Source organism: Papilio xuthus, unplaced genomic scaffold (assembly GCF_000836235.2).
Source record: "Papilio xuthus unplaced genomic scaffold, Pxut_1.1 DF826945.1, whole genome shotgun sequence".
NCBI lineage: Eukaryota > Metazoa > Arthropoda > Insecta > Lepidoptera > Papilionidae > Papilio > Papilio xuthus.
The window spans coordinates 5,769,773-5,796,328 of record NW_013531704.1 but is presented as its reverse complement, the minus strand read 5'-3'; the positions used below and the strand labels follow the sequence as shown (position 1 = coordinate 5,796,328).

Genomic DNA, 26,556 nt, shown 5'->3' with positions numbered 1-26,556 from the left:
ACTGATTATGTTTTATACTGCGTGCAGCAAGAGACCGCTGTTTGTGTCTTGGCAGCTCGCCACTATTTTGATGGCCCAAACCGTATTGTGCCGATATCAAATACTCGCATTGCTCTATATTTCTCAAACCGTGTATTTGTTTACCCTATGTGTATATCATCAATCATAAATTCTTGTGTCTTCTAAATTGCTCCGAACTTAATATTAATAACACTAAATAGTTCTCGCACGTTTGACTGTTTTCTTCCACCTTAAAATGTCACTGTACTATTAGTCAGTGATGCTAAGAAAAGAATAATATGTGTTCATTTTTAGTGCCAAGCCATGGACTAGACAAGATAAGACGTGTTCCATGTTGTATTTCTTTGTGCAACTCCATAAATATTTTACTAAAGGCATGCTCTCGTATTAATTAAATATTTTTGCAAGTAATTAATTATTTTACTACGATATTGAATTATGTTTTAAAAGGAACATTTTCAACGTGTTTTAATCTGGTTACAATATAGAGCGATGTGCAGTTGTTTTTAATTATCGTATCATAAAATCAGTGTACGGTTCGCGCTAATTTTGTGTTTTCGTGTCTGACATCATCTTCTCTGGTTCAGTTTGCTTTTTGAATCATTTACTTCACTGATAGCGTAAGAAATTAATTTGGGTTGCGGTGTTGTAATCGTGTGCACTCTGTGGCAGCTTGTTTTGTGCAGTGATAAAAAATAAACAAGAAAAAATCGACATGGATAATTTCGATTTGAAGTTTCCTTTTACTGAATTGTGAGTAACACTTTTGTCATTAAGATTTTTTTATACCGAAAAATTGTGAATGGTTTCGATTGGATTATCCTGTACTTTTCATTGTTTTGTTGAAATTATTATTCTAGTTTTTGAATTTTATTGATTGTATTGTTGCAAATAATTAGAGATGCTAAAATGCTTAACCCCGAAAGTGGTTTAACAACAAAATTCCTTCTTTCTATTATATTATAATATTTTTGATCCGAATATTTTGTGGTTCTTTAGTTTTTGCTATTCATTTTCATGTTATTTTACATGCTTTTCAAGATTTACTTGCAAAAATTGTTATACTTGGACGCAATATTATTTTTACTAGACATTGCCACAATTTTGTTTCACTTTCAATCATTACGCATGGTTGTACCAAATCAGTGTAGTGGTGGCATGTTAACATCAATCCGAGTTGCGGCCACTTGTTGTCTGCTCGGTATCTTGATGACGGAAATAAGCGCTCCAGTTACTGGGTCAACCACTATTTCTGGATCTCTTGTACTTTACACGTACAACTATTGCTCCTATATCATTTAAAATGGCATCAGAACGGGTTGCATTATATCTTATTCCATGATTATCTTTTATATCAAACTCTATATTCTCAACATAAATTATTTCAACCAAAAATCCTTGCATGTGTCAATATTTGCTAGTTTTAATTTGGTTAATTTTGACGTTTGATTGTTCGAATTTGTACCTTGTAAGTTAGTTATGTTGGATAGAGAAAATAATCTATTTACGATTTTCGGATTGCTCAAATAAACTGACAGTATCTGGTGTTGGAGTATCTGCTATTAAACTTGTTTTTTTGTAGGAGAATCATAAAACGTATATTTACACGCACTGGGAATCGAACACGTGACCGTCAAAATTGTAAGTCGGATGTTTATCCACTGAGACATCAGCGCTTGCCAAATGTACATACAAGAGAAATCTAAAAATATGTTCTTGTTTAAGATTATATGTATTTCATATATATTATTATTTTTAGTTCAATAGATATTATTTTGATATCAATCTTTGATAATCACGAACAAAATTATATCATAGATCACCAATGCTGATAAAAGTGACAGATAATTCTTTCAAAGCTGATTAAAGTACAAAAATTAGTTGTAGACATTTATATTTAGATGATTTCCCTCATCATGTCAATCTTTCCTAAATCGATAAATCGGTTACGCTGGAGCAGATCACTTGTGCCATAATTCATTGCAATATATGAAGGTGATCTGAAACTGCGGCCGTCTCTTTCTTGCGAACGGCTGTGTTCCACATTAACGCGTTTCTTTTCTCATTTCGCAGCTTGGAGCCGAGCCAAGCGAGTTTCCAAGCGTACGGCCCAGCGGCCTGTAGTTTTCCGAGTCGACCCGTCGAGTCCGGTGCTGCTTTCTCGCCCGAGGGCCTCTGTGCGGAAGAACCCGAAAGAGATCCCTTCGCGGACTTAGATTCACCCCCATTCGGTGCGACATCCTTTAAAATCAAAATACCGTCAGATATCGAGTCGCCGGTTGGCGTGAGCGAGGAAGAACGTTACGGCGAAGCCACGTTCCTCGATCAAGAAAACATAATTGAAGATCGTGAAGCGCATCATCAATCACTTGAGGAGATAGAGCAGGAAGTGAACAAGGTACGCGTGGCGCTGGACGAGGACAGCCGCGCCTTAGAAGAAGACGAGCGACAGCAGGAGGCTGACAACTGGAGCCTAAATGTGTCCTGTGACAGCGGCGTGTACAACCGAGCTTCGTCCAGGGACTCCGGCCCGCACTCTGGTTAGTGTTTATAATAAATGTTGCTCATCATGCCGGCACTAATGTTATTTGCTCGTTCCGAATGCTATATTAAATTTATTTTTATCGAGTCGGGTGTGCGGCGAATGGCTTTGTGCTGCGCAAACAACTTTTGACTTATTTAGCGAGGTTCAAGCTAACAGTTGCGACGTCATGAGGTAAACATGTGTAAGGAATCGGGGCGGACCGGCGTGCATTCGCTTGCCGTTTGTTTATGTTGCGTTTGTTAAAATTAGAATTTGTGAACGCTGCTACGATCATATTAGGACGGTTTTGAAAATAAACCACGTTCAACCTTGCCGATGTCTCTGTCGTTTTAATTTGGGTCAATGTAACGTATTCATTGTCAGCTGTTGATTGCAAATGGTGTTTTTTTTTGTTATCTATCATATTGTACGAATTACACATGCGTCGAATTTTAACGCCGTTGATTGTTGTGGGCGGTGTGAAAACAATATTCTTGCTAAGTGTTTTAGGTCGTATATTTTTGGTCGATACATTGTAATGACTAATGTATATATCGAATTCCAGGAGAGGAACTGGGTTTGATCGAAAGTCAAGAAATAAGAGAAAATCATACGACGAACAGTAGCAGTAACGATTGGTCTTCGGCGTCCATCGAGCGGGAACTTATCACAATGGATAGGGAGAGAAAGTCTACTGAGACCGAAGCCCTAAGAAGTCCCGAGAGCAGAGGAAGTGACGAAGACAACGCAGACAATGACGACCACAGCGGGTTTGCGCTCGGCTTAGTCAAGAGCAACAGTGTGGTCGCTCGCGCCAGCATGTGGCAACAGTTGCAACAACAAGCTAAAGGTAAAATAGTAATATTATTAACACTGTAGAGCTCTTTGGAATGTTACTAAAAAGCAGTTTCGTTTTTTATTACCTAAAATTTTATAGTAAAAAATGTTTAGTCCAATTCTTGTGCTAAGTTTGCATGGTGCCTTATAAATATCCTAAAGTGACATCTGACGAGTGTCGAGAATAAATTGCTTTCTGTGAGTGTTGATGCGCGCGTGACATTAATTTATGATAGATAGCCACTCCGATATGCACACAATGTCTGCCCCAAAATAAATGCGTCTAGTACACCATGATAAAATAAACAATCTTATGTTTGTGTCAGCTTACATCTTGTAGGCACTTTTCCCTTTAAGAACTTTGGGTTTTTCGATTGCGATTTCTATTTAATGACGTTATTATTGAGATTGACTAGTTTAACATGATTACTATCGATGTTGTCACTTCAATGTTATTGAACAAAATTACAAAAGATAATGCTTTATTAGGTCCCCTTTATTATTTTCCAGGCACTCCAAAACCTCTCCTTCGCCACAGCCGCTCGAAGTTGAAGGATAGTCCTTCGATAGTGGACAGGTTCAAGACTCAGCCAATCCTGCCCTCGGAGAACGACAGCGAGCCTCCCACCGAGGGACTGCCCCTCGTCCAGTCAAAGAGCACCGCCAACGTGCTAGACAGAGATGAAGACGGTAAGACCACATTAATGGCATTCATTGTAGTATTTAATTTTTAATTTTATTAGAAATTTATTTTTATAGCTAATTTCGTTTAGTCTACATCATTTTATTACAGATTTGAAAGATGCATGCGAAATGCATTTTATCGAAAACGTGATCGAGTAAAGGCTTTCCATTTGATCGTCCGCTTTTGTTTCTTTTTTTTGCATGTCGACTACTATGTGTATGTCCCGGGCTCTAAACACTGCACAATGTTATGTAAATACGCACGCACTCACCGGTGGCAGCTAAATTAGATGAAGACGATCCGGCGAAGATGTCACTGGCAGAGAAGATGAGGATGTTCAACGCGAAGCTAACACACAAGCCGCCCGTGGCAGGAATGCCTCGCCCCAGGGAGGAGAGAGTGCCGAGGGCCTCCCGCCTCCGCACCATGCCGGTGTTAGCCAGCCAAGTTCAAGAAGCCATGGAGCAGAACGAGCGACTCAGCAAGTCTCTGACTCACGAGGACATGCCGCGTAGCAATGACTTTCAACTCAAAATGGAACTGTTCCGTTCGGCGAGCGCGCGCAACACGTCGTTAGAATTTCTCATGCGCCAGAACTCAAAGTTTAGAAGCTTAGGTCTGATTTTGTTCATTTTTCGTTTTGCCGTTTTGCGCTTGAGCCAGTTGGGCTTTTTTTTTGGGTTTTGCACTAATTGCGTAGCGATTAGTTAATTAGTTGCGAAGGTAAGTGTCAGTTTTTGGCTATGCATGCGGAATGTTTTACGCTGCACTGCATGTTAATGCACTACAGGCTTTTTGAGTGAACATAAGTGTGAGGTTTGAATTAACAAAGTTTGGGTACAAGTTTTTTTTTTCTGGTGACATGTTTGATTTACATTTGAATTTCTACTAATAATGTGTATTTTGGTTTATAATATATTGTAATTCTTTACAATATTATTATTGTCGCTGATATCATGTATAGAATTTACTATCTTTATATCAGAAATCCGACTCGAAGGATCATTTTTGTTTAAAAAGTCGTAAAGGAAGTTTTTAAAGCAATGTCCGGTTTAAACCGCCATTTTGTCTATAAAACTATTGCAGTATGAATCAAGGAAAACATTGCAAGTAATTTCAACCTTATTCCATTGTAAAAAGCACCATTATAAATCAACATCAAAAAACTGACAATGAATGCTTCATTACTTGACTAATATCTATTTTCAGCTCTCGCTTATTCAATCAATTGGTAATGGATCTATTTTCTACGAAGTGTTTTAAAATTTAATAGACGTACTCTTATATATCGAATCATAATAAAAATATTTTTATTAATATCATGAAACACCATAGCTCTGAATGGTTGGTTCGTCTTCATATCTGGAAACCAAATTGGGAACAAATGTAGGATGATAGGGCAATCACTTTAGGTAATTGTTTACAAAATTTAATAATAACAATTACTTTATACCGACTTTTGTCGAAATAAGTATTTGAAATTGACTTTAATTTTAAAGTAGAGTTGTTTTTAATACCACTTTATGAGTGCCAACACTTCAAAAGAATTATAAATAGCATCGCCCACTCTGCATGTTCTAAGCTGCGAGCATGTGTAGGTTTTGTAATACATTGTAAAGATTTGATTCTGTTGTGGTTTTATTTTGATTTTAACACGTGTTTTTTTTACTATCGCCAATCTCAACATTTAATATCGAATTTATAAATTAAAACATACATTTTCGTTGATAATAAGAAGTATGAATTTGTATCGTGATTTTTTAATTTTTAATCTAGCCTGAAACATTATTATCTCTCAAAGAAGCATTTTATTCTAATCACTATCACATTTGGCGAAGTCAATAAGTTTGGCAAACTGACTAATGAACTGTTCAAAAGTCATTCATCGCACCTGTTCAAATATATATCGATTGTTCTCGAACACTTACTACGTTATTATGTCAATTGCTCTGTTTAACATTCGGCAATACGTCGCATTATATCATACAACTTATGAATAACTAGGCAGGGGTTGTAAACCATTTTCGAGTTTTAATAACTCTTTAGTATCATAGTGTTATAAATTTTTTGATTCGTTATTGCTTGTTTACAGACCTGGACGACAGTCCGCCATCGGAACGCGCACAGAGAATGATAACGCCCGAAGTCCGAGGTATCTTGAAGTCAGGCTCCACAGTTGTGCCCGCAAGACCCAAAACCTTGGCCAAGGGGGAGAGCTCTGAGGTAAATTATTCCAATTGTGTAACATTTAACTTATTTTCTTTGTTCCGTTCCATGTAGTAACAGCAGCATAAACAAAATTTGTGTGATTTCTTTGCGAGAGTCAATTTTATACGCGAATAAAGTACGCAGCACTATAGCTTTTTTATTATAAGTACTAAAGTTAGCATAATGGTTTTAGTAGATCGTCTATTATGTAATGCTTAATTTCGATTTTGTCTTTGTGTTTTTGGCTTTGACTATACTTTATTTTGCAGGGTTTAAAAGACGAAGGTATCGACAGTTCATCGGACGATGAATCATCAGCGTCGAGTGTCTCTTCATCAGAGAAGAGTTGCTCCTCATCAGATAGTTCCGAAGACGCTCCCGATCCAAAACCGCGACCCAGGTTCCAACGTAAGAACAACAAACTGAAATCATCAAGAACCGATTCTGATCTCGCCAGAACATTACAAGAACCTTTTCCTCGCAAAATACAATTACCAGGAGCTAATGAATTGAAAGAGAGATTGAATCAAGTGAAAAATGTAGATGGAATACCTTTGTTAGGAAAGTTAGGTAGACGACCTACTGAAGAAACTAATGAAGACGATGATAAGAATGGAAGGTACAGACGCTTCGTGAAAAAAATCGACGAGCCAATACAATTGGGCAAATTACGTCGGCCCGTGGAGAAAACTTTGAATCAAGTGGTCGATGAAAAGCCACCGGTACTTAAAATAACAGCATTGAATCAAGCTGCGAAGAATAAATTCTTTGGAGTTCCTGAGAAGAAAGAGAAGAGTATAGAGGAATTGACTGCAGCTGTACGAAAGTACATTCCACCGGTGAGTGTTGCACCTTTTAAGTACTTTTTTGTATCTTTTTTCGAAAGATTCGAAATTTACACTAAGTAGTTTAAAAAATTCACTCCGTATACAACAGTAAAGGAATTGCGACTACGAAAATCGCAGCGACTTCTCTCACCTAAGATAGTTCTTAACAAGCAAAATCAGCAAAATATCGGTGATGCGCTTTCTGTGCGAATCTCTATGATATAACATTTGCGTTTATATATCGCTTAGCGAAATAAATCATCAGGTTTCCAACATTTAGAATACATTGTGGACGTAGATCCTAAAGGCACTAACTTTAACAGTGGTAGAGCCCGCTTTAACATCTTCGCACGAATTGGCCCGGCTCGCCCGGTGAAATACCACGACCACACAGAAGACAGGCCTCAAGTGGAAGCAAGTCTGATGAGTGTGCGTCCCGGAGGCCTAATTTAGTCCTCTTTCCTTTCCCTCCCTTTTTCTTATAAGGAAAGGATGCGAAGTGGAAGTGGACTTTCCGGATGAGAGGTTGCAAGGAAAGGAAAAATATTTTATTTCTGGGCATCCTCTCCTCCGTCGATTAAAGGTAGGCAACGCATATGTAATTGTATATGTCTATGGACAACGGTCACTTCGCTATTTCAGCGATTTCAGGTAGCCGCTCGCTCGTTTGCCACCTATTGTTATTAAAAAAAAAACTTGAGCACCCACTTATTTGTACGCACGACGAATCTCCATGTAAAGGCCGAGTAGAATGTATGTTTGTATGTTTGTTGTAGGTGAACAAGTCGATGTCGACACACACAATGGAGATGGGCGGGTCAGGCAGCGACGGTGAGAGCAGCGGCGGCCGCGAGGTGCGCCACATCAACACCAGGGGGCGACACAGGTCAGTCTATACCTAACTACTTTTTTCTAGATTATTGTCTTGTATTTAAGTGTATGTAATGTATGTGCGTCGGTGGCTCAGGGGTTTGAGCACTTGAATTGCAATCTGCAGGTCCTGGGTTCGAATTCCGCCATGTACCAATGTGATTTTCGATTTACATATGTACATTTATCCGACGTTCTTACGGTGAAGGAAAACATCGTGATGCAACCTGCACATAGCTGAGAAGAAATTCAAAGATATATGTGAAGAAACCAACCTGCACTGGGCCAGCGTGGTTGACTATGGCCTAATCACCCTTAACTTAGGGTAGGCTCCGAGCCCCTCGGTGGGGACGTATAGTGAGCTGATAATGATGTTTTAAATGTGTGACGATTTATAATGTGCAAAACATTGTTGTATGGAAATTTAGACAGTTTTTAAATAAGTTGTCTCCTGGAAAGTATACTTAGACATCATTCGCTTAGATAGAATCTGTCTATGACTTAAGTTACGTTGAACTTGGGATACTTATCTGTGGAGCTCGAAACGTGCTTACGTTTTCAGTTACAGTAGTGTCAAATAGTTGACATTTAAATTAAATTTATCTAACTCTAAATACATTTTTAAGATAACTTGTTACTTTTTAAACAATTTCTTTATGAATTAAGAAAATATTAAGTAATAAAAGTATATAGGAATTGCACCATAGTGCATTTGTATTAGGTACCTTTCGCTGAGTTGATTGTGAAATGCAATTACAGTATTTGTTGGAGCGCTCCGTTTCGTTTCGCATGGTAATCGCATCGCATCTTGAATTATTGCGATAGATACCCATTACATTGTATAATTACTCGCAAGTTATATTGCTGAGGAAATTATACTCGGATTGCTTACACAATACATAGGCTTTGTTCTCTCTTTATATTATAAATATTATAAATGCGAATGTTTAGATGGATGGATGTTGGTTTGAATGTAGCACAAGAACGGCTACAAGGGTCTCGCTGAAATTTGGCACAGATGTTGTAAATAGTCTGGAAGAATACATAAGCTATTCATTGTTTTTATTTTAATTCAGCGCGTGCGGAGTCGCGGGCGACAGCTAGTATAAAATAAACATGATTTATGTTTCATTGTTTCAAGAAAAGTAAAGAACGTTATGAATCATATTGCGCTACAAAACTATAAGTTACTGAAATTTGCCAAACGGTATAGATCTTATCTTACTATTATTATAAATGCGAATCTTTGGATGAATGGATGTTTATAGATATTTCCAAAACGGCGGAACGGATCTCGATGAAATTTAGTATAGATAAACATAGTCTGGTAGAGCACATTGGCTACTAATTTAATTTTTTTCATTCCTCGCCGACGGAGTCTTGGTTGGCAGCCGGTTACATTATATTTCTGTTTATATAGCCATAGAAAGCAGACTTTTATTATCTAGTAGTCTTTGAAATAAAACAATGATAAAAAAATGCTTTTTATACTCTTGCACAAAATCATTATTATAAAAATTGTCACTGGCACTCTATAATTAGCAATTATATTTCATTATTGTTATCTACTGAAGTATAACAATTTAAATAATCTATTGCTTATAATGACGGGGAGTAAAGAAAGTCACAATTGCACGCAAAACTTGTTGCAATCGTGTGTAGCGACGCGTTCACTCTGATTCGTGAGAATGGTCTATGGCCGTCTATTTGTCTTTGTGGTTTGTTTACAAGTGACGCTTGATAGCTCTCAGGTCGTTTTCTCTACTAACTATAGTTATGCAATGGTTAAGTACCGTGCAATTGACAACAGGGAAGGAACTTATTCTTTTAGCTTAGTGGCATTCAAACTAAAAGATTCTAAATAGTACGTATTAGAGAATTTTGATAAAACTCTATCTTTCTACTAAAGTTATTGTGAATCAATGTCTTTTAGTTTTATTATTTTACTTTTAATTTAGAGCATCGGTGGCTCAGGGGTCTCTTGCAATCTGCAGGTCCTGGGTTCGAATCCCGCCATTTACCAATGTGTTTTCGATTTCCGATTTACATATGTACATTTATCCGAAGTTCTCACGTTGAAGAAAAACATCTTGATGCAATCTGCACATATCTAAGAAGAAATTCAACGATATATGTGAAGAAACCAACCCGCACTGGGCCAACGTGGTTGACTATGGCCTAGTCACCCATAACTTAGGGTAGACTCCGAGCCCCTCAGTGATGACGTATAGTGATGACGACTTTTAATTCTAGAGAATGTACTACTTTTTTATTGACTTATAGTTTTTTTTTTTAAATTAAACAAGCAGGTCTTACTATCTTTCCGATGTGTCTGAAAAATATGTAATATGAATATATCCATAGAATTGTAGATTATTCAGTGTGAAAATGTTTTCGTATTATTTCAATGAAATAGGATCATGTAACGTGGGCTTTAATACTGCACAGTAATTCATTGGAGTCGAACAGTTACATCCGCGTTGTTAATTAATGTGCCAAAATAATTATATATTTGCGCAAGTCATGTAGGTCAAGTACTCTATGTGCACAATGTTCAATTAACGTCTGCTTTGATTGCAACAAAATTAACGCCAAAATATTAAAGAGGATATATTTATTCGTAATTAGATTGACTGGATGTCTATTGCATAAGGTTCAAATGTTGCGTAGTTATATTTAATAAGTTGCTCAAATTATTTAACTAACAATATATTTTTTAATTACAAAACATTTTCTTTTTTTAGGTTTTATGAAAAACTTATTTTTTTTTATTTAGTCTGGGCGAATAAAGCTATTAACACTTTAACTGTATTACTTTATTTCGGAATCTGAGTATATAGATTTTGTCTAGATTAAGGTAAAGTTATATGCGACAACGTCTATAAACATGAAAAGCTCATAGTTGGCGACAAAGTCGCGAGCTTTCACTCGACGTGCGCCGGCGATGCTATCTCTATGTATATATCCATGTATATGTCTATTTATCTATATGCTTCTTACCGGCTATGATGACTCATGTGCGTGACTTCAAAATGAGATTAAACTCTACTTTGTAACGTCTATCAAAAAATTTTAATCATAAACTTTCTGATTTGACAGTTTAGCTATTGTTTTTCGAGATGTATTCTCATTCGAAGATATCTGGGAAGTACAAAGACCGCTCCTTGTTTATCAATACCTCTGTCGGTCTACGCTGTCTCTAATAAAAGACCTTTGTAAATAAAGTAAAGTTTACGTTAATATAGTCTGATTTTATTTATCTTTATCTAATAATTTTCTCGATGTAAATCTTTCTTCTTACTAATATTATAAATGCGAGTGATTTGATGGATGGATGGATGATTGTTTGCTTGAAGGTATCTCAAAAACGGCTGCATGAATTTGACTGAAATTTGGCATAGATGTAGTACATATAGGCTACTAATTAAGGTTTTTTTTTAATTCCGCGTGGACGGAGTCACGGGCGACAGTAGTAGGAGTATGTCCCTACTATCTATAGTAAGAACTAAGTTTTCGCTAACAAAATGTAGGTCTTAATTTGGTACGTTATCTACAGATAGACAATTGGTTCTTCCGCGGTGCATGTTGCGTAACATTGGCTGCTATTGTAGGTCAAAGCGGCTGGCTCACGCTCGGCACACAAACCCACCTATTGTGCGCACAACTCTCGCTTGCTCTATGCTCTGTGCTCTATGCCAATTAACACGGTACGTCATTTAGGTGTGGCTACCGTAATGTTATTTAGTCTATGGTTGGTATGGTTTTTAAAGTGAATCATTGGATTAATTAATTTAGTACCTAACATATAATTAAAAATTTAGTTTAAATTACTATGTAAGTCAGATTTCATGGCTTTGAATAGGTTTAACCCATTCAAGTCCGGAAAAACTGCTATGTATGGAAATAAAATTATTGACCTGAAAGAAATTTATTGAAGCTACTAAAAAAAATTATTGAAGCAGAAAAAACTATTTTTGTTTTATAAAACAGGCTGGTTTTATCGTGAACAAGTTTTTTCGTCCTTAAATGTGTCATGTTGCCAGAAATAGCAACGCAAAAAAACCGTGACATATGCATTACTGTGACCTCTGTTAATCGGTAAACGCTTGATTTGCAGTCACAGAGAGACAAGCTTTACATGATTTCTACTGGCAAGAGACATAGTTCTTTCTGGTTAGTCCTTTTTAGGGTTCCGTACCTCATAGGAAAAATACGGAACCCTTATAGGATCACTTTGTTATCCGTTGGTCTGTCTGTTAAGACCTTTTTTCTCAAAAACGCGTGAAGGTATCAAGATGGACTTACTTATTTATGTTTCTCTACGTTACGAGTTTCCAGCGATGAAACATATCGCTATTTTTTTTAATGAAAGAGTTGACAATATGTTTTGTACCATTGCTTCGGCAGTAGAAAATTTATAAAAAAAAACTCATTCAACTGGTTTTGGTTTTCTTTTGTTAATATTCGATGAAATAAAAAAAATGTTTTGATGTTCAACATTCAAGATTTTTAGTAATATATTCATTTAAAATCGATTAAACAGTTATTATGTCGTAAAAAACAAGTTTGATACATCGATTATCTTAAATATTTTGCCTTTTAATTTGACTGTCGTCATAAATTTAACGATTATCGGTGGGTTTTTCTATTTTATATTTACATAACGTAGGTCGTTGACCTATAAAACGGTTTTGGAGGTCAGTTTAGGATGCTTTAGTTAAGATGTCGCCGGCATAAGGTCATTACCATGCTTCAACAACGTTCTATTTATAGATGTAACCTTTTTACCTTATATGACCATATGTGATCGACCATATGTGTTAACTGTAATTTTTGTAAAATATATATATTTTTAATTACTGGCTGATTATTGAAGATATTTACTAATATTTTTGTCCTATTGTAATAAAAATTCAAAGCCTTTACTACGATATGGTTGATGACAATAATTGGATAGCGAATTCCAACCGTTAGGAAATTAACGCTTCATTATTTACAAAAAATAATTCGGAAGCAAAAGAGGTGAGCCAATTGGAGGTCCCTGGTCTCTGCCTATCCCTCTAGGTTACGGATGTGTTATGTTGTTGTTGCTGTATTGATACTCTAGCTAATAAATTAAAAGGACAAAATCATGGCATAATTCTTAGAAAAGCTCGATTAGGCGTAATAACTCAAACTTGCTAGAGTGAAACGATAATCTGTTCAAGTATGGAGATTGGTCAGTTAAAGCCGGATGTTCTACGTCGCGGGACAAGACCACTTTTCTACAATTTATTTATTTCCCATTTATAAATATAGCCTTATGCTAATATCAGACAGATAATTTAGCTTAGTTCAACCCTTAACTTCACCATATTCAGTCCTAATTCGTTCACTGCTGAATGTAGGCCTCCCCGATTGCCACAATGCCCACCTTTAACTTACTATTAATAAAAGAAACTATTTTCTGTTACAAAATACACATTAAAATATCGTATCTTAAAGTTTAACACTTTCTACAATTGTATAACACAGAATAAGCAATTTGATACGTTTATAAATTGCACAAAATAGTTCATACTATAAGCTGGCTGACAATTACATCCACTTGAGGCAATAAAGCTGCACAAGTTAGCAGGATATGAAGACAGGCGTGCAAAGAATTATTACTGCATCAAGATTGATCGTTGTCTAACTAAATTCGTATCCGTTCTAAGTAAACATGTCGAAGTAAATAGAATGACCAAAACTAATTGCAAATGGTCCCTGTCACACCTTTCGTGTATCGATTCTTGTTACCGCGGTGGAAACGGTAGTTTTTCTTCCGTAAAGACCATATCGAATCTAGGAAATAATTAAAGACAAGTCGACGTAAGGTTCGTGCGAAATGTATTACTCGCGTCTCGGAATGCTGTTTTGTGTCTCTCTTTGCGATTTGCTTGAAACATTTCACCTTGCCAGACTGTTTTGTACTGATATGGATTAGCAACTGTTTTTTTTTTCAGTCTGTTAACTCCTGAAATTTGTTTACTCTGCAAGATTACGTTACGTTATATTTGATTTTTTGGTAACCCCCCCTGTATTTGTATGACTCTAGCTTAGTCTCTATATTATGTGCTATGAAGGTAAATATGGTCCGTAAGAAGTTAAAATAAATTTAAAGGCTAATACCTACAGCTTTGGAAAACAATTCGAAGTTTTTTAAGGAATTCAAACATTTTGAACACTAATTATGTTTAAGTTTCGGTACTCGAGACTTTATTGATTTTGACTGGGGAACGGTCAAAAACTCCCGAATCGTATATTATGAGTAAGACAGGTCTGTCTAGACTGTGTCTAGACTAGATATCTCCATTGAAACTAAACTTTGGACATTTGTATGCGTAAAGATAATCCAATTTGAAAGCGCTTAAGGACAATTGTGTGAAATATTATGATAGAAAATTATTACATTAGTGAGTAAAGTTGGAAGAATATTTTCACCACATTCTATTATACTAACATCAAGAAATTTTAGTAAAGCATTTTCATTTGATTATCCTACTTAATTATAAAGCAATCTGCAGTAGAAAGATACAGTACCAAATTCATTAAAATATCACTTTTAATCTAATACAAAATATTATAACGCATTTGAAAAGTTTTTTTTTTATCAAGGTGGCCCATTTGTCAAACAGAAGTGAGTACACGAAATCACGTATCAGTAGAGCGGATCTAAATTGACTTATGTTACGTGAGTGTTGCATATCGTATCTATATCATAGAACTATTACTGCGTTACGCGCTATTAGAAAACCGTATCACTTTCGGTTTCGACACCACTGTGTAATGACGTCTTTTCGTAGCCGTTCCGTTACCGACTCATATGCAATCGGTTATTCGGATGTAGGGTAATGTTCTCTTTGATAGGCATAACCATATACTATTTCGGACGCGATATGTATCCTATTTTTAGTGGATATGCCACTTGTGGCTAGGGTTGTCTTTTAGTTAACAGTGCCGGAGAAAAACTACAACCAGTGATTTTTTGGTGGACGACAAAACTATCTTCACTCTTGATCTTAATAGAAACTACCTACTGTTCGAAATATATCGATATATCAAACCTAGTGGCAACCCTAATTGTGAAGTTTATCTACACCAGAAATGAACTAATGGTCGCTGTACCATAATGGTTTATGATTTAAGAATCGTTTCCTGTCTATCGAGTGGATATTACGAAGCTTACAATTTTGTAGTTCAAATTTAAAGAAAGTGGAAATCAAATTAAGAAAAAGTGTAGTCAAATTAAATTCTGCACGTACTAGTTAGAATTAAGTGCATTGTATTAACATTTAAAACAGTTGACAATAAAAGACAATAAGCCATCACGACTCAAATATGAATACAACTTTGTAGTCACGAAGTATAATAAGTTAATACTGAAACAGTTTTTTGAACAAATAAAAATAAACATCATCAGATTATTTTGTTATTATTACGAACGTTTATAAATGCATAGTGCATAACCTATAACGGTAGCGGCATACTACCAGCCGTGTGAAGTTTTGTGCATTCAATTTACCCAAACTACGGTAAAAAGTCGATCGTCGATCTTACGTCTTTTGCCCACACATTTTCCCACGTTCTGTGAACATTTTTTTGTTGCCATATTTGATATTATCTTTGTATTTAAAATAAATCAATGTTTACTAATGTTCAAAATGTATTTTAGTGATTTTGAATGCGATTTAAGTTGATCAAACTTTATAATCAATTGAATTTTGTATTATACGAAATTACAAATTGTTTTATGTGTGTTAAAGCTTGGTCACGTTTTAATGTAGGATCGAATAAAGACGCTTAAAGGTCATCGTGTGATTGGAACCGGTAAATGCCTCGATAAATGCTGCATTATGTAATCTCTATGAGTATCGTAGTTTCATAAAATCTTCGTTTGTAAAGTATTGACCGATTGCTGTTCGATTTTAAATTATAATGCATAAGTAAACTGTATAAAAACTGGAATTACCGCTACAATGACCCTAAATGTGGGTCGATGACGTGACGGAGCTTTATTTGCGAAAACGACATCGAGTATTACACGGCTGTTTACGGTAGCCCGTGAGATTCCGCCGTTATTTCTTATTGTTTACCAAATTGTACTGCTCTATTGTTAACATTTTCGCTGTCTATAGTGACGCAATTTGAATCTATAGGCCTACTTTATTTAGACCGAAACATCTGTGTTCTTAGCCATTAAGTTTAGCCATCAAAGTAAAAACAATATCATACTACACTTATAGCACTCTGCTTAGTTAATTCCTCTGAGTATAGATTTAGTATGAGACCTAGAAACCTACACTAATGAACTACCTAAGTGCTTAATTACTAACTATAAGTGCGGTAGTGATACATTTGTCAGTTATATTTCTCTGAAAAATTGATCAAGTTGAAAAATAGTTGAAATTGTTTCGCACAAGTTCAGAAACCGCATCCGTTCTAAGAAAGCATTACAATAGTTTGTTTCCATTTGCGTCCTCAGTTGCTATGTTGTACGTAAACTGAGAGTACTGAGAGCACGGGCTGTTTGTTTACTTGATAGTACGGAGCTAACGGTGATGGGCTCAGTTGCGCGCGGCTCTCGCGCTCGCAAGACGTGCGCAGGTCGACTGTTAGCTTATTCACAGCTGATCGACACCACGTAATAAACATCACATAAATGTGATAGAAATCATAATAATATTCATTCTAATGAATTAAATTTAGTTAATGAAGCAAAATATGCAACAGGAAATGTAGCTTCAAGGATCGATAAACGTAAAACTCTCCTGTCTGCCGCAATGTGCTATATCCTTGTACAATGACATTTTGCCATTTTTAAATTTTTAAACACCTCTTAAATGTAAATGGAGTTTTTTAAATAAGTTACCTTTAGTGCAGTGTACGTGTGGTTATTTTTGTTTATATTTTTATTGGATATTTCCCATCAGGTATGTCTTATTGTAACTTTTATGAATCATGTTTCAAATCTGATATCGTTATCAAACTCTCGGTAAAGCAAATGAGTAATATTTGCTAATCGTTTATAACAGTGTGTTATGTCTACAAATATCGCGAAGTTTGATCGTAAAAATTGCATCATTATACGAATCTTTTTTATTATAATTTTAATATTAATATACGGAATTATTTAAGATTTTTAAGGAAATATTCTCCCTTACTTAAGGTGTCCGCTTTGTATTGTGAATGCGTGTCGGTCGCCTTTACCCCCACCCTAAGGGTTGCTGTGAACTTGAGGGGTGCGTTACCCTCTGTGCCGTCTGCGCCATGCAACAAAGCTAAATTACTACTTGAAATTTACTGTACCAAACATCTCTTATCCCTCATATTTTATAAAATCATTCCTATTTTATTAAAACGTTTAATAATGTCAATTATTGCGTTGATTATTGATAATTATTTGCAAATTTGACAATAATTAACATTTAATTTATTATATAACAAATCCACAATAGCTGTTAAAATTAACACTTTATCTTGCAATTTGACAATAGCACGCGACGTACGACGCCCCGTATAGGTACTTTCACCAGAGACAAATAATCGAAATAAATTTATTGCGAATCGATGATTAAATAAATGGTCTAAATTAATCAGAATCTATTACATGCTACATAATTATGACATATTCTTTATTGTATTCTAGATATTTACTCTGAAATAAATTAAGCAGGTATATAACTTAAAAACAAGTTTTCTTGATAGTCCTGCTTAATTTATTGAAATTGTTATGATATGTCTATCGCTAAATGATAATAATACACTGGTAATTTTATATTCAGCTTTTTTGTTTAATGTTTGGATACTATTGAATTTTATCAACTCTTCTTTGAAGGTGTTAGATTTGCTTAAATTCAAGTTTAATTTCAAAATGCAATTTCCTTTCAGATATGTAGTAATTTCCTTTTTAAGTTTATCATTTGTTTAAATTAGTTTTGGTAACAGCTGTAGAAGCGTACATAATTATTTGTTTTATTTAATACTTTGCGTGTTATAATAATTATTACTGTTGTACAATTGTACATATTTACATAGATCGTTATAAATATTTTTATGGCATTTTTATATCCACTTATAAATACTACATGCTTTTTAATTGATAACGTTACTATGTAACTTTCTAATTATTTTATGTCTTGTTAACATTTTCTTTTTAACTAGTTGATGGCTGCGAATTCGTCCGCATGTAATTAAAAAGACTTATAGCGTACGTCTTCTTTCAGACTATGTATGCCAAATTTCAGCGAGATCCGCTCAGTCGTTCTCTGGATATCTTGTAACAAACATTTTATGGACGGAACTTTCGCATTTATAATATTATTAAGATAGGTTACGTATCGTTTTTCTTATTTATTTTTCAAGGTTTGTTTTTTGCGGTGTAGTTTTTACGTATCCTGGAATTAAATTTGTGGTTTAGTAATTGAGAGTTGAAGCTTGTGGGCCACGTTGTGTCACGTTCGCAAAGACCACGATTCGCTTAGTGATTGTGTTTATTATTCTTGACCTTGACTCGACTTCGCCACATCGTTATTAGTAAACTCCGTTTAGAAATCAGCATTTATAATTGAAACTTGTTCTGTTTTCATTTGTCTCTACGTACGAGTTTGTTTTAGTATTATTGTCTTCAAATCTTTTTTATATTCCATGAAGCACTTATCTATCACGCAACATTTTTTTTTGTTTTTGAATGGCTAAATAAAAGTTCGAGGTCTCTGTCTACTTGTTTATCTTTCATGACTTTTTTGGATTCGATTTATGCCTTATAATTTGAATTATTCTCAATACGATTCAAAGAAGCTATTTATTTCATTATTATTCTAATTTTTCTATATTATATTTTTAACTTGGGTTACAACCCAACATTACTGTTTAGACTAGAAAGCGCCGTCAATGTTCATTATGTCTCGGTTATTTAAAGGTGGACCGAATCTATTTCAAAGTAGAGGTGGGGCGACCTATTTTAGGATGTTCCGTGTTGTCATGGTAATTAACCGTTCATTTAGGGTACGTTTCCGGGGGCACTATTTTTGTATCGGTGATTGATAGGGCTAAAGATATGCATTTTGAGAGGGCGTTAATTTATGTTTCGTTTAAAAATATAACTCCGAAAGTGCATTAAATTCACTTTTATATTTTTCTGTACACAAAAATTAAGTTATTTTGTACCGATATATAAGTTACACTAATAATTATGTAATAAACAGTTTTTTTAGCAATTTCTTCGATATAAAATGCTTTAATGTTGCTGCTAGTGAATCTTACTATTTTTCTATGATGTATTTGGGTTGTGTTGTACGATATTTTTCTAAAGATTGTATTCTTGTGTTAATTGTTACATAATTGTATGATATACAATACAATATATCTTATGAGAGTATCGGAGTGTTACGCTTCGTTATAAGACCACGCCTCCTGTTACTGCGCGCGCATTGTTGGGCCAGGCTCGACGGCCTCTGCGGAATGTTCGATACTCTAACGAAATTAATGTACATGATCCCATTTTAAATGATTATTCGTGCGATTTGTATAGCGGTCAGGAAAACGCCAGTGGAAATAGAATATGCGATACATTTCCACAACGACGAGATTTTCGCGAAACTTTTTACCTCGCACAGCCGCGTTGTGGCCCTGTCCTCAGCGTTATTTCCAAACAGTTACGACTTAGGGGCCTTTAAGAAAAGAGCGTATACCTTCCCTAAAGGTCGGCAACGCATCTGCGGTTCCTCTGGCATTGCGGATGTCCATGGGCGTCAGATCAGATAATTTTAGGTAATTCGTTGCTTATTTGCCCCCTTCTAGTAAAAAATAAATAAATACAAAAGCAGCTGCGCGTGGCAGAACGTCTTGTGGCCAGCCGCTAAGTGGAAATAGGATCTTACATTAAATTATAGATGAAGACGTGTCTTTAACGCTCCTGGTCATATTTGATATTAAATTGAAAATAATCCTCTTTTAAAATTATAGTTTTTCTTTTTATTTCAATACCATTCTTTTTCTGGTCAGAAATATAAGCATTTGATGGAAAATACCCAATGTATGTTGGAATGTATACCATCATCTAATACATGACAGTACTTTGCATCATTCCAAGAAGAATGTATAGTTGTCCATGCTACAAAAGTGAATATAAATAAACCTTTCGGGGTATTACCAATGTGCATGAACACATTGTAACCGTGCAGCGCCAATAGCCTAATGGTTTAGGGTATGGATTTCAGATCACGTCAAGGGTTTGAATCCCGTCATTTAACTATTGTATAAAGCCATATCTTAGCACATGCTTAGTTGAAATGGAACAAAAAATATTAGAAAATCGATTGCACATAAAATACTGTAAAAAAAGAGATAAAAGTTGTCGTGTAAGTTACCTCAGGGAAAACTCTTAATTACTTATATTTTAGCTTATATTTTTATGTATTTACGTAAACATTGAAACACCGTATGTATTTGTAAACAGGATAAAGTAAGTTCCTATTATACTGCTGATTGTTAATTAATAATTATTAATAATCCTGCTATGTCTTTGTTTATCGTATGCACAATGTTCAGTCACGTGTTCAGCAAGTACCATTGACTGATATAGCGGCTTATTAAACCACTTATAATATTTATAACTTATTTAAATCACGTAAAGTTTAATTGGAATTAAGATTAAGGTTTCTTCGATGTAACTTTGTCTCACTCATTCAGGTTACAAAAATGATCTAAATAGAAAGAAATTATCATTGGTATTAAGATAAGATAAGCCTTTATTCGCTGACCAGTACATCTTTCTTTTACATACATTAAACTTAAACTACTTTTTATCATTGGTATTACTGTCCCTTAATTAAATAATTATGATTTTATAATACTAGCTGTCCGACTCCGTCCGCGTGGAATTAAACTTAATAAGTAGCCTATGTGTTCTTCCAGACTTTGTTCTACATCTATGCCAAATTTCAGCGAGATCCATGCAGCCGTTTCGAGGATACCTGCAAACAAACATCTACCCATCTAAACATTTGCATTTATAATATTATAGTGAAGTAAGATTATAATACTAGTAAGATACAAGTGTATCCGCAGAGGAAATCGAGTTAGATTACACGAGTAGTAGTTGAAAACTCTTTATAAGAACTATCCTAACTCTTAGTAAATATATGTAGAGATAATACCTATATATGGTGAATGGACTGATAGCGAAAAGCTTCTACCAACATCTCAAGAAGCTCTCGCTAAACAGTTGGATTAAGGGCCCGATACAAAAGGCAGTTATCCTAGAAACGGCACGCATCGTGAGAAGGTTCCTGTCTCTACAGCCCTGACTACTGGTTGTTTGAGTAATGGGATTCCGCAGCCGGTGGTGCTCTATATTTAATAGAATATATTTTGTATATTTTTATCTTTTTGGATATGAAATGTAGTATATTTAAAATATGATAAATAAATGAATACTAATATTTATGATATTGAAATTCTTAAGCAAAACGGTTAGCAAAAAACTTCGATGTAGTAAAATGTAGCATCACCCACCTGTTCAAGCAAACGCAAAACAAAGGCTGATAACACAAGGTGACGTCAAGGATTTTATTTATAATCAATGCTATTGCAATCTATTGAAGTGCCTTTATTTGATAGTAAGACTAATTAGTGAACATTGGTGTTCAATGTTTTTTTTTCATCTTTCCCGTTCACCTTGAATTTTTAGTTATCAGCAATAATTAATAGAAACAAGTCTGTCTGTCGGATTTGTATTATCTGTTAATTTGTAGTCCATCTTAATTTGATAACTACTTTTAATTTAGCTTCAATTTAATTGTTTTTATTCGGTTCAAGCCACGGTCAAGTAAATAAAATATCTTTATATCGACATAATACTGACAATTATATAAAGATAACCTCAAATCCTGTTGTAAATTTGGTATATTCTGTGCTACAACTATAGATTTCTTTTGAAGTTTTGCGATAGTCATTTGTTGAAGAAAATACCCATTACTTCTACTGCAATTTTCGAACTCTTTTGTAAACATCGTTGTTGTGATGTGACAATTCGAAATCGCTGTCCATCGGGTCAGTAGGCTCATATATAAAAGAGTCCGTGTCTTTTGTCTGCCCGCGTGTTGCGTATATCCGCCGCGTGAAAGCAACTTTCACCCTCCAAATTGGAGCACTCTGTGATGGGGGTCAAAAGGTCTTATTTGGGTTGACATGACTTGCATGTGTTACGTGCAAAATTAAACATATTGATTACTAGCTGTCGCCCGCACCTAACTACTTTCCAGATTTTGTTCTACATCTGTGCTAAATTTCATTAAGATCTGTTATGTCGTTCCGGAGATACTTGCTAACAAACATGCACTCATGTATCCATCTTAACATTCGCATTTATAATATCAGAAAAAATGATGTAAGTAGATAGTTAATTAACATCATTCATATGTGTGGTTAACTGTTGTTTAAAGCACATATAATTGTCGTTAACAAACGACGAAAATAAACTGAACACCTGTCCAGTTGATCCGAATAAACATGTATGGTTTTTACTTTTTATCTAGCTATCCTTGAAACACAATATATATAACAGGTGCTGCATTTTTTTTATATATAAAATATTACCAGATTTTTTAGTAAATTTACTAATATTTCTTTAACCATTCCAACGAAGCTCTAGGCTTGTGTTAGGATATGGTTTACGACAATAGTCAAATGGCGGGATTCGAACCCCCGACCTCGTTGTCGGAAATCCGTACCCGTAACCATTAGGCTATTGACGCTTTTTTACCATAATATTATTTTAAAATATTTCATAGAAAATTGAGGTTATATGTTCATTGTCATTGATAGAATTTAAAACTATGGAAAACGTAATTTAATATGATTGATAGCGCTTAGTGATCTCCATGGATCCCCGTTCTACTCAGTCAGGTCGTTTCGCGTTAATCAAGAGTAATTTCCGCTAAGGTAACCTGTCCAACGATGCTAGTATAATTGCATTCCAGCCTGTGTCGAGATTGCACTCTGTTCCTTAGGAGTCTCAGGATTCATTTTATATCACGATTTCTTGGAATAGCTTAATATGGTTACTATATTTTTATAAGCAATCAAGCTTGTTATATTTGTTGGCTATTGACTAAAGTGTTGTTAGAGGTTTCATAAGTACATAACAATGAAAGTAATACGGTATTATAGTAATCATATACTTTAACTCGTGTATTGTCGTCTTATCATTGTGAATAAGCGTCTCCATTGAAAATGAAGACTACGATAGATTTAGAACTATTTCCTATTAATTTAGATTCATTTATATCTAGTGCTAGTAAATTGTCTACATGTATTCGAGGTTGAGGAAGTGGATAAACGAGTTTCAAGGAAATTAGTAAACATTTTACAAAATGTCTTTGTTCAACCTTTGTTTTAAGTTTAATTTTATGATTGTAAGGTGTTAAAGGGTTCCTACAGCTTTTAATTTATTGATCATTGATACCTGGAAGGACTTTTGAGGTCCATGGAAGATGCTTAGGGTGTATGATGGCAAGAAATGAAAATAAGGGTTCACATTTTGAAGGAGAATTGTAGTAGGAAGTTTACCGGAACTGGTATGAAGGGGTCTACTAGAAAAAAGTTCTATAATCTCTGGATTAGATTATATGTTATATGAAGCTTATTACAATTGATACTTGCCTGTGATATAACGTCTATAGTTTATAATGTAGTGGTCTGTATTCACGGACATTTGCTACTCATAACTCATGACGTTCTCATTGCCCAACACCCGGCGTATTATCAGCCGACACGAATCAACAATTGTCTGCTAATGCGCTGCATTATAATGTTATGTAAAGCGTTAATTGTCAGTTTGTACCGTTGTACATGAGTATTAGTTGATAGGTTTGTTGTGTTTGGATGCGCAATTGTTAAGCGTATGTTGTGATGAACTTTAAGTTAGGTAATTTAAATCTCCAAGTTATCCATGCTGGTAGAAATGATATTTCCCGATCTGTGTTTACAGAGCCTTAAATTGTATACCATTCGCAATTGCCGTCTCTCCTTCGTACTTAGATGAGAACGAAGTACTTTTCTATCTATGTTTATTAAAATAAAAGTCGTGAGAAAAAATATTTTTATTTCCTATTTAGTATTCTTTGAGGTCTAGATTCCAACGGGAGGTAAACTTAGGTAGGAATTGCAAAACGTATGATCCATTTCTTTGTATTTGATATTGTTACAATGTTGCATGCCTGTCTTTTTTGCTTCTGACAGACAATGCAGCATAGCAATTGTTTATTTTTAGAATTTATCAAGTACCAAGAATGTTAGAAGATGATAGAGATATTCAAATTAAGTGGTGTTATAAACAACTACAAGTATAATATTTATTTGAAACATCACAAAAGCACCACATTAAATATTATAAATACGTGTGTTCAAGTATACAAAACAATCGAACATCTGTTCAAAACATTACGAGCAACACATTTAATAGTCAAGGTGTTAGCACGTTATGAATGCTTGAAAGCTCCGTTACTGAGGACGTCCTCCCACGCCCTTACCTCTTACTTCACAAGTACGACCGGTGCAGGCGTGCCTCAGTGTGATCGACCCCTATCATTGAGCAATGCCTACGTCATCGATCTCAAAATCTGACGCATTTACACTTGGATAGCTGACGAGAACTTTCCAATTTATCGATTGCGTATAGCAGTCACATATTTCGGCGGCTTTTAACTTCGCGCAAGTCCCTGCGCAGAACACTATTTTAGATATATAATAGATGGGGACTGCGCACCGCGCCGATGACCTTGGGCCGCTAAGGTATTGGAAAAGAATTATACTCATGTTAGTGTTATGGTTTTATCTCGATGTAGAAGAATCGTTAAGATAGTTTTGATTCTTTGTTAGTCGTACCTTGCTCTGGTAGAATGATAGATATGTAAAAATAAATAAGCTATACTTGTCTAGTATAAGAAATTTCTTATCATCATTAGTCTAAACATACCTTTACCATGTATTTTAATAAATAATGAATGTAGTGTGTTGGGATTCTTTAAATAACACTTATCTAGACAAATGAGTATTAATTTCGTATAAAATTGATTACCCATATAAAAGTGTGCGCATGTATGAGACTCCGTGGGGGTGCGGGCCACCTGCCGCGATGCTCGCGGCGTACTGTTGCCACGATTTGAACTTGGACCCGCGGGAAAATAGTATTATACATATCAATTGTGTTTGATTTTTTATTGGACATGTATTCTGTCTGACGGTTTAATGTACTTAGGAGTTATGAATTTGTTTTCATTTGCTTTACTAAGCTTAGTGTGTGTCCACTGGCAAAATATTTATAATGAACATACTGCCATTCATATCCTTCTCTTAAAAATAAATTGAGATAGCAATATTTTTGCTTTCTTATGTTTGAGTGTAACTAAGTTTTCTATCGTAACACTGAATTACCACGGTCCAAATCTCAAAGTGCTGTAGGTGTTCAATAGAATTGCTAATATTCGAGTGGCACTGGTTACGACAGAGGCGAATAACGCAGCTTATGTTATTTTCACACGGGGGTACCTACTACTGTTTTGAAAGTTTACTACATTGCCTCACTGTTCTGCCCTCGTGTAAAACTAACATTACGCAAGCTCGTGCCCTATCACGCTGTATGCAGGATATCGTTTGATTTCCCATGCCGTGCCTGCTGCCCGCTCCTCGCATGGTCGCACAAGAACCAGTTTTTACGTTTACTTTCAAATTTCTTAACTAGTTGCCATAGGAGGCATGGCACGACAGGTACTTGTCTGGTCTGTTAGTTTATATTTTAATTTATTATATACTTTAGGTTATTAATGGGTATTGTATAACGAGGTCAAGGGTTACTCGTGTTGTTATTGACCTTGGTTTTAGTAGAATGTCCTTTTTGACATTTGATACAATCATCGTCCAATTCACTAAAAATAAACAGTAGACGATGCATAGCGCAGATTATATTTATTTTGGCAATAAAACGTTTGAAAAAAATTGAACGAAACTCTGCGTAACATGACTGATAACTTGCTATTAAATTTAGCATCGCTCTGTGACTGGTTGCAATTAAATGTTTTATTGGTCGTTTGTATCATTGCAGCTGGTCCCAAGGTCGAATGTGCAGTACACGTAGATAATGCACTGACGTTCCTCGCTTCAATACCATCTCGGCAGATGTACCAGCCGTATGCAAATTAATATTGCGCAATTCAATTTACTGGCCAATTACGGACTCAAATGACTCGTTGTGTTTACTATTATACAATGTCTTTTTTGTTTATCTTTAAGTTAGTAGAAACTTTTTGATGTAAATTATAATTTTACAAATTTAGTTGGGTTTTCGAAACAAGTAAATAGATATGAACGTCATTAAGGTTTTATGTTAAGAATTGTTGCACTTACTGAAAAGTCTCCCGACACAGAGATTTACACACAGATTAATGGTAACTTAATCAGTGTGTGAGTGAAGGTGCAGGTGAAGGTGCAAGTGCTACACTAAGGTGCTTTCTTTGTGACCAACAAACGATTCTGGGTATGATAGTGTATTTTTAATTATCAAT

At 35.2% G+C, this 26,556-nt stretch overlaps 1 protein-coding gene across 5 annotated transcripts in view; it reads left to right on the top strand.

Annotated features, from left to right (window-relative positions):
• Svil (Supervillin) overlaps positions 1–26,556 on the top strand; it is a 133,623-nt gene that overhangs the window by 64,971 nt on the left and 42,096 nt on the right. For 3 of the 5 annotated variants that reach the window (XM_013316631.1, XM_013316632.1, XM_013316634.1), the window contains 7 exons: positions 2,095–2,561; positions 3,111–3,395; positions 3,893–4,072; positions 4,348–4,683; positions 6,160–6,290; positions 6,545–7,114; positions 7,879–7,988. In XM_013316631.1, the coding sequence (XP_013172085.1) occupies positions 2,095–2,561; positions 3,111–3,395; positions 3,893–4,072; positions 4,348–4,683; positions 6,160–6,290; positions 6,545–7,114; positions 7,879–7,988 (2,079 nt within the window). Of the gene's footprint in view, positions 1–472; positions 775–2,094; positions 2,562–3,110; positions 3,396–3,892; positions 4,073–4,347; positions 4,684–6,159; positions 6,291–6,544; positions 7,115–7,878; positions 7,989–26,556 lie in introns of those variants that run through there. The other 2 variants (XM_013316635.1, XM_013316633.1) reach the window with 2 other exon arrangements.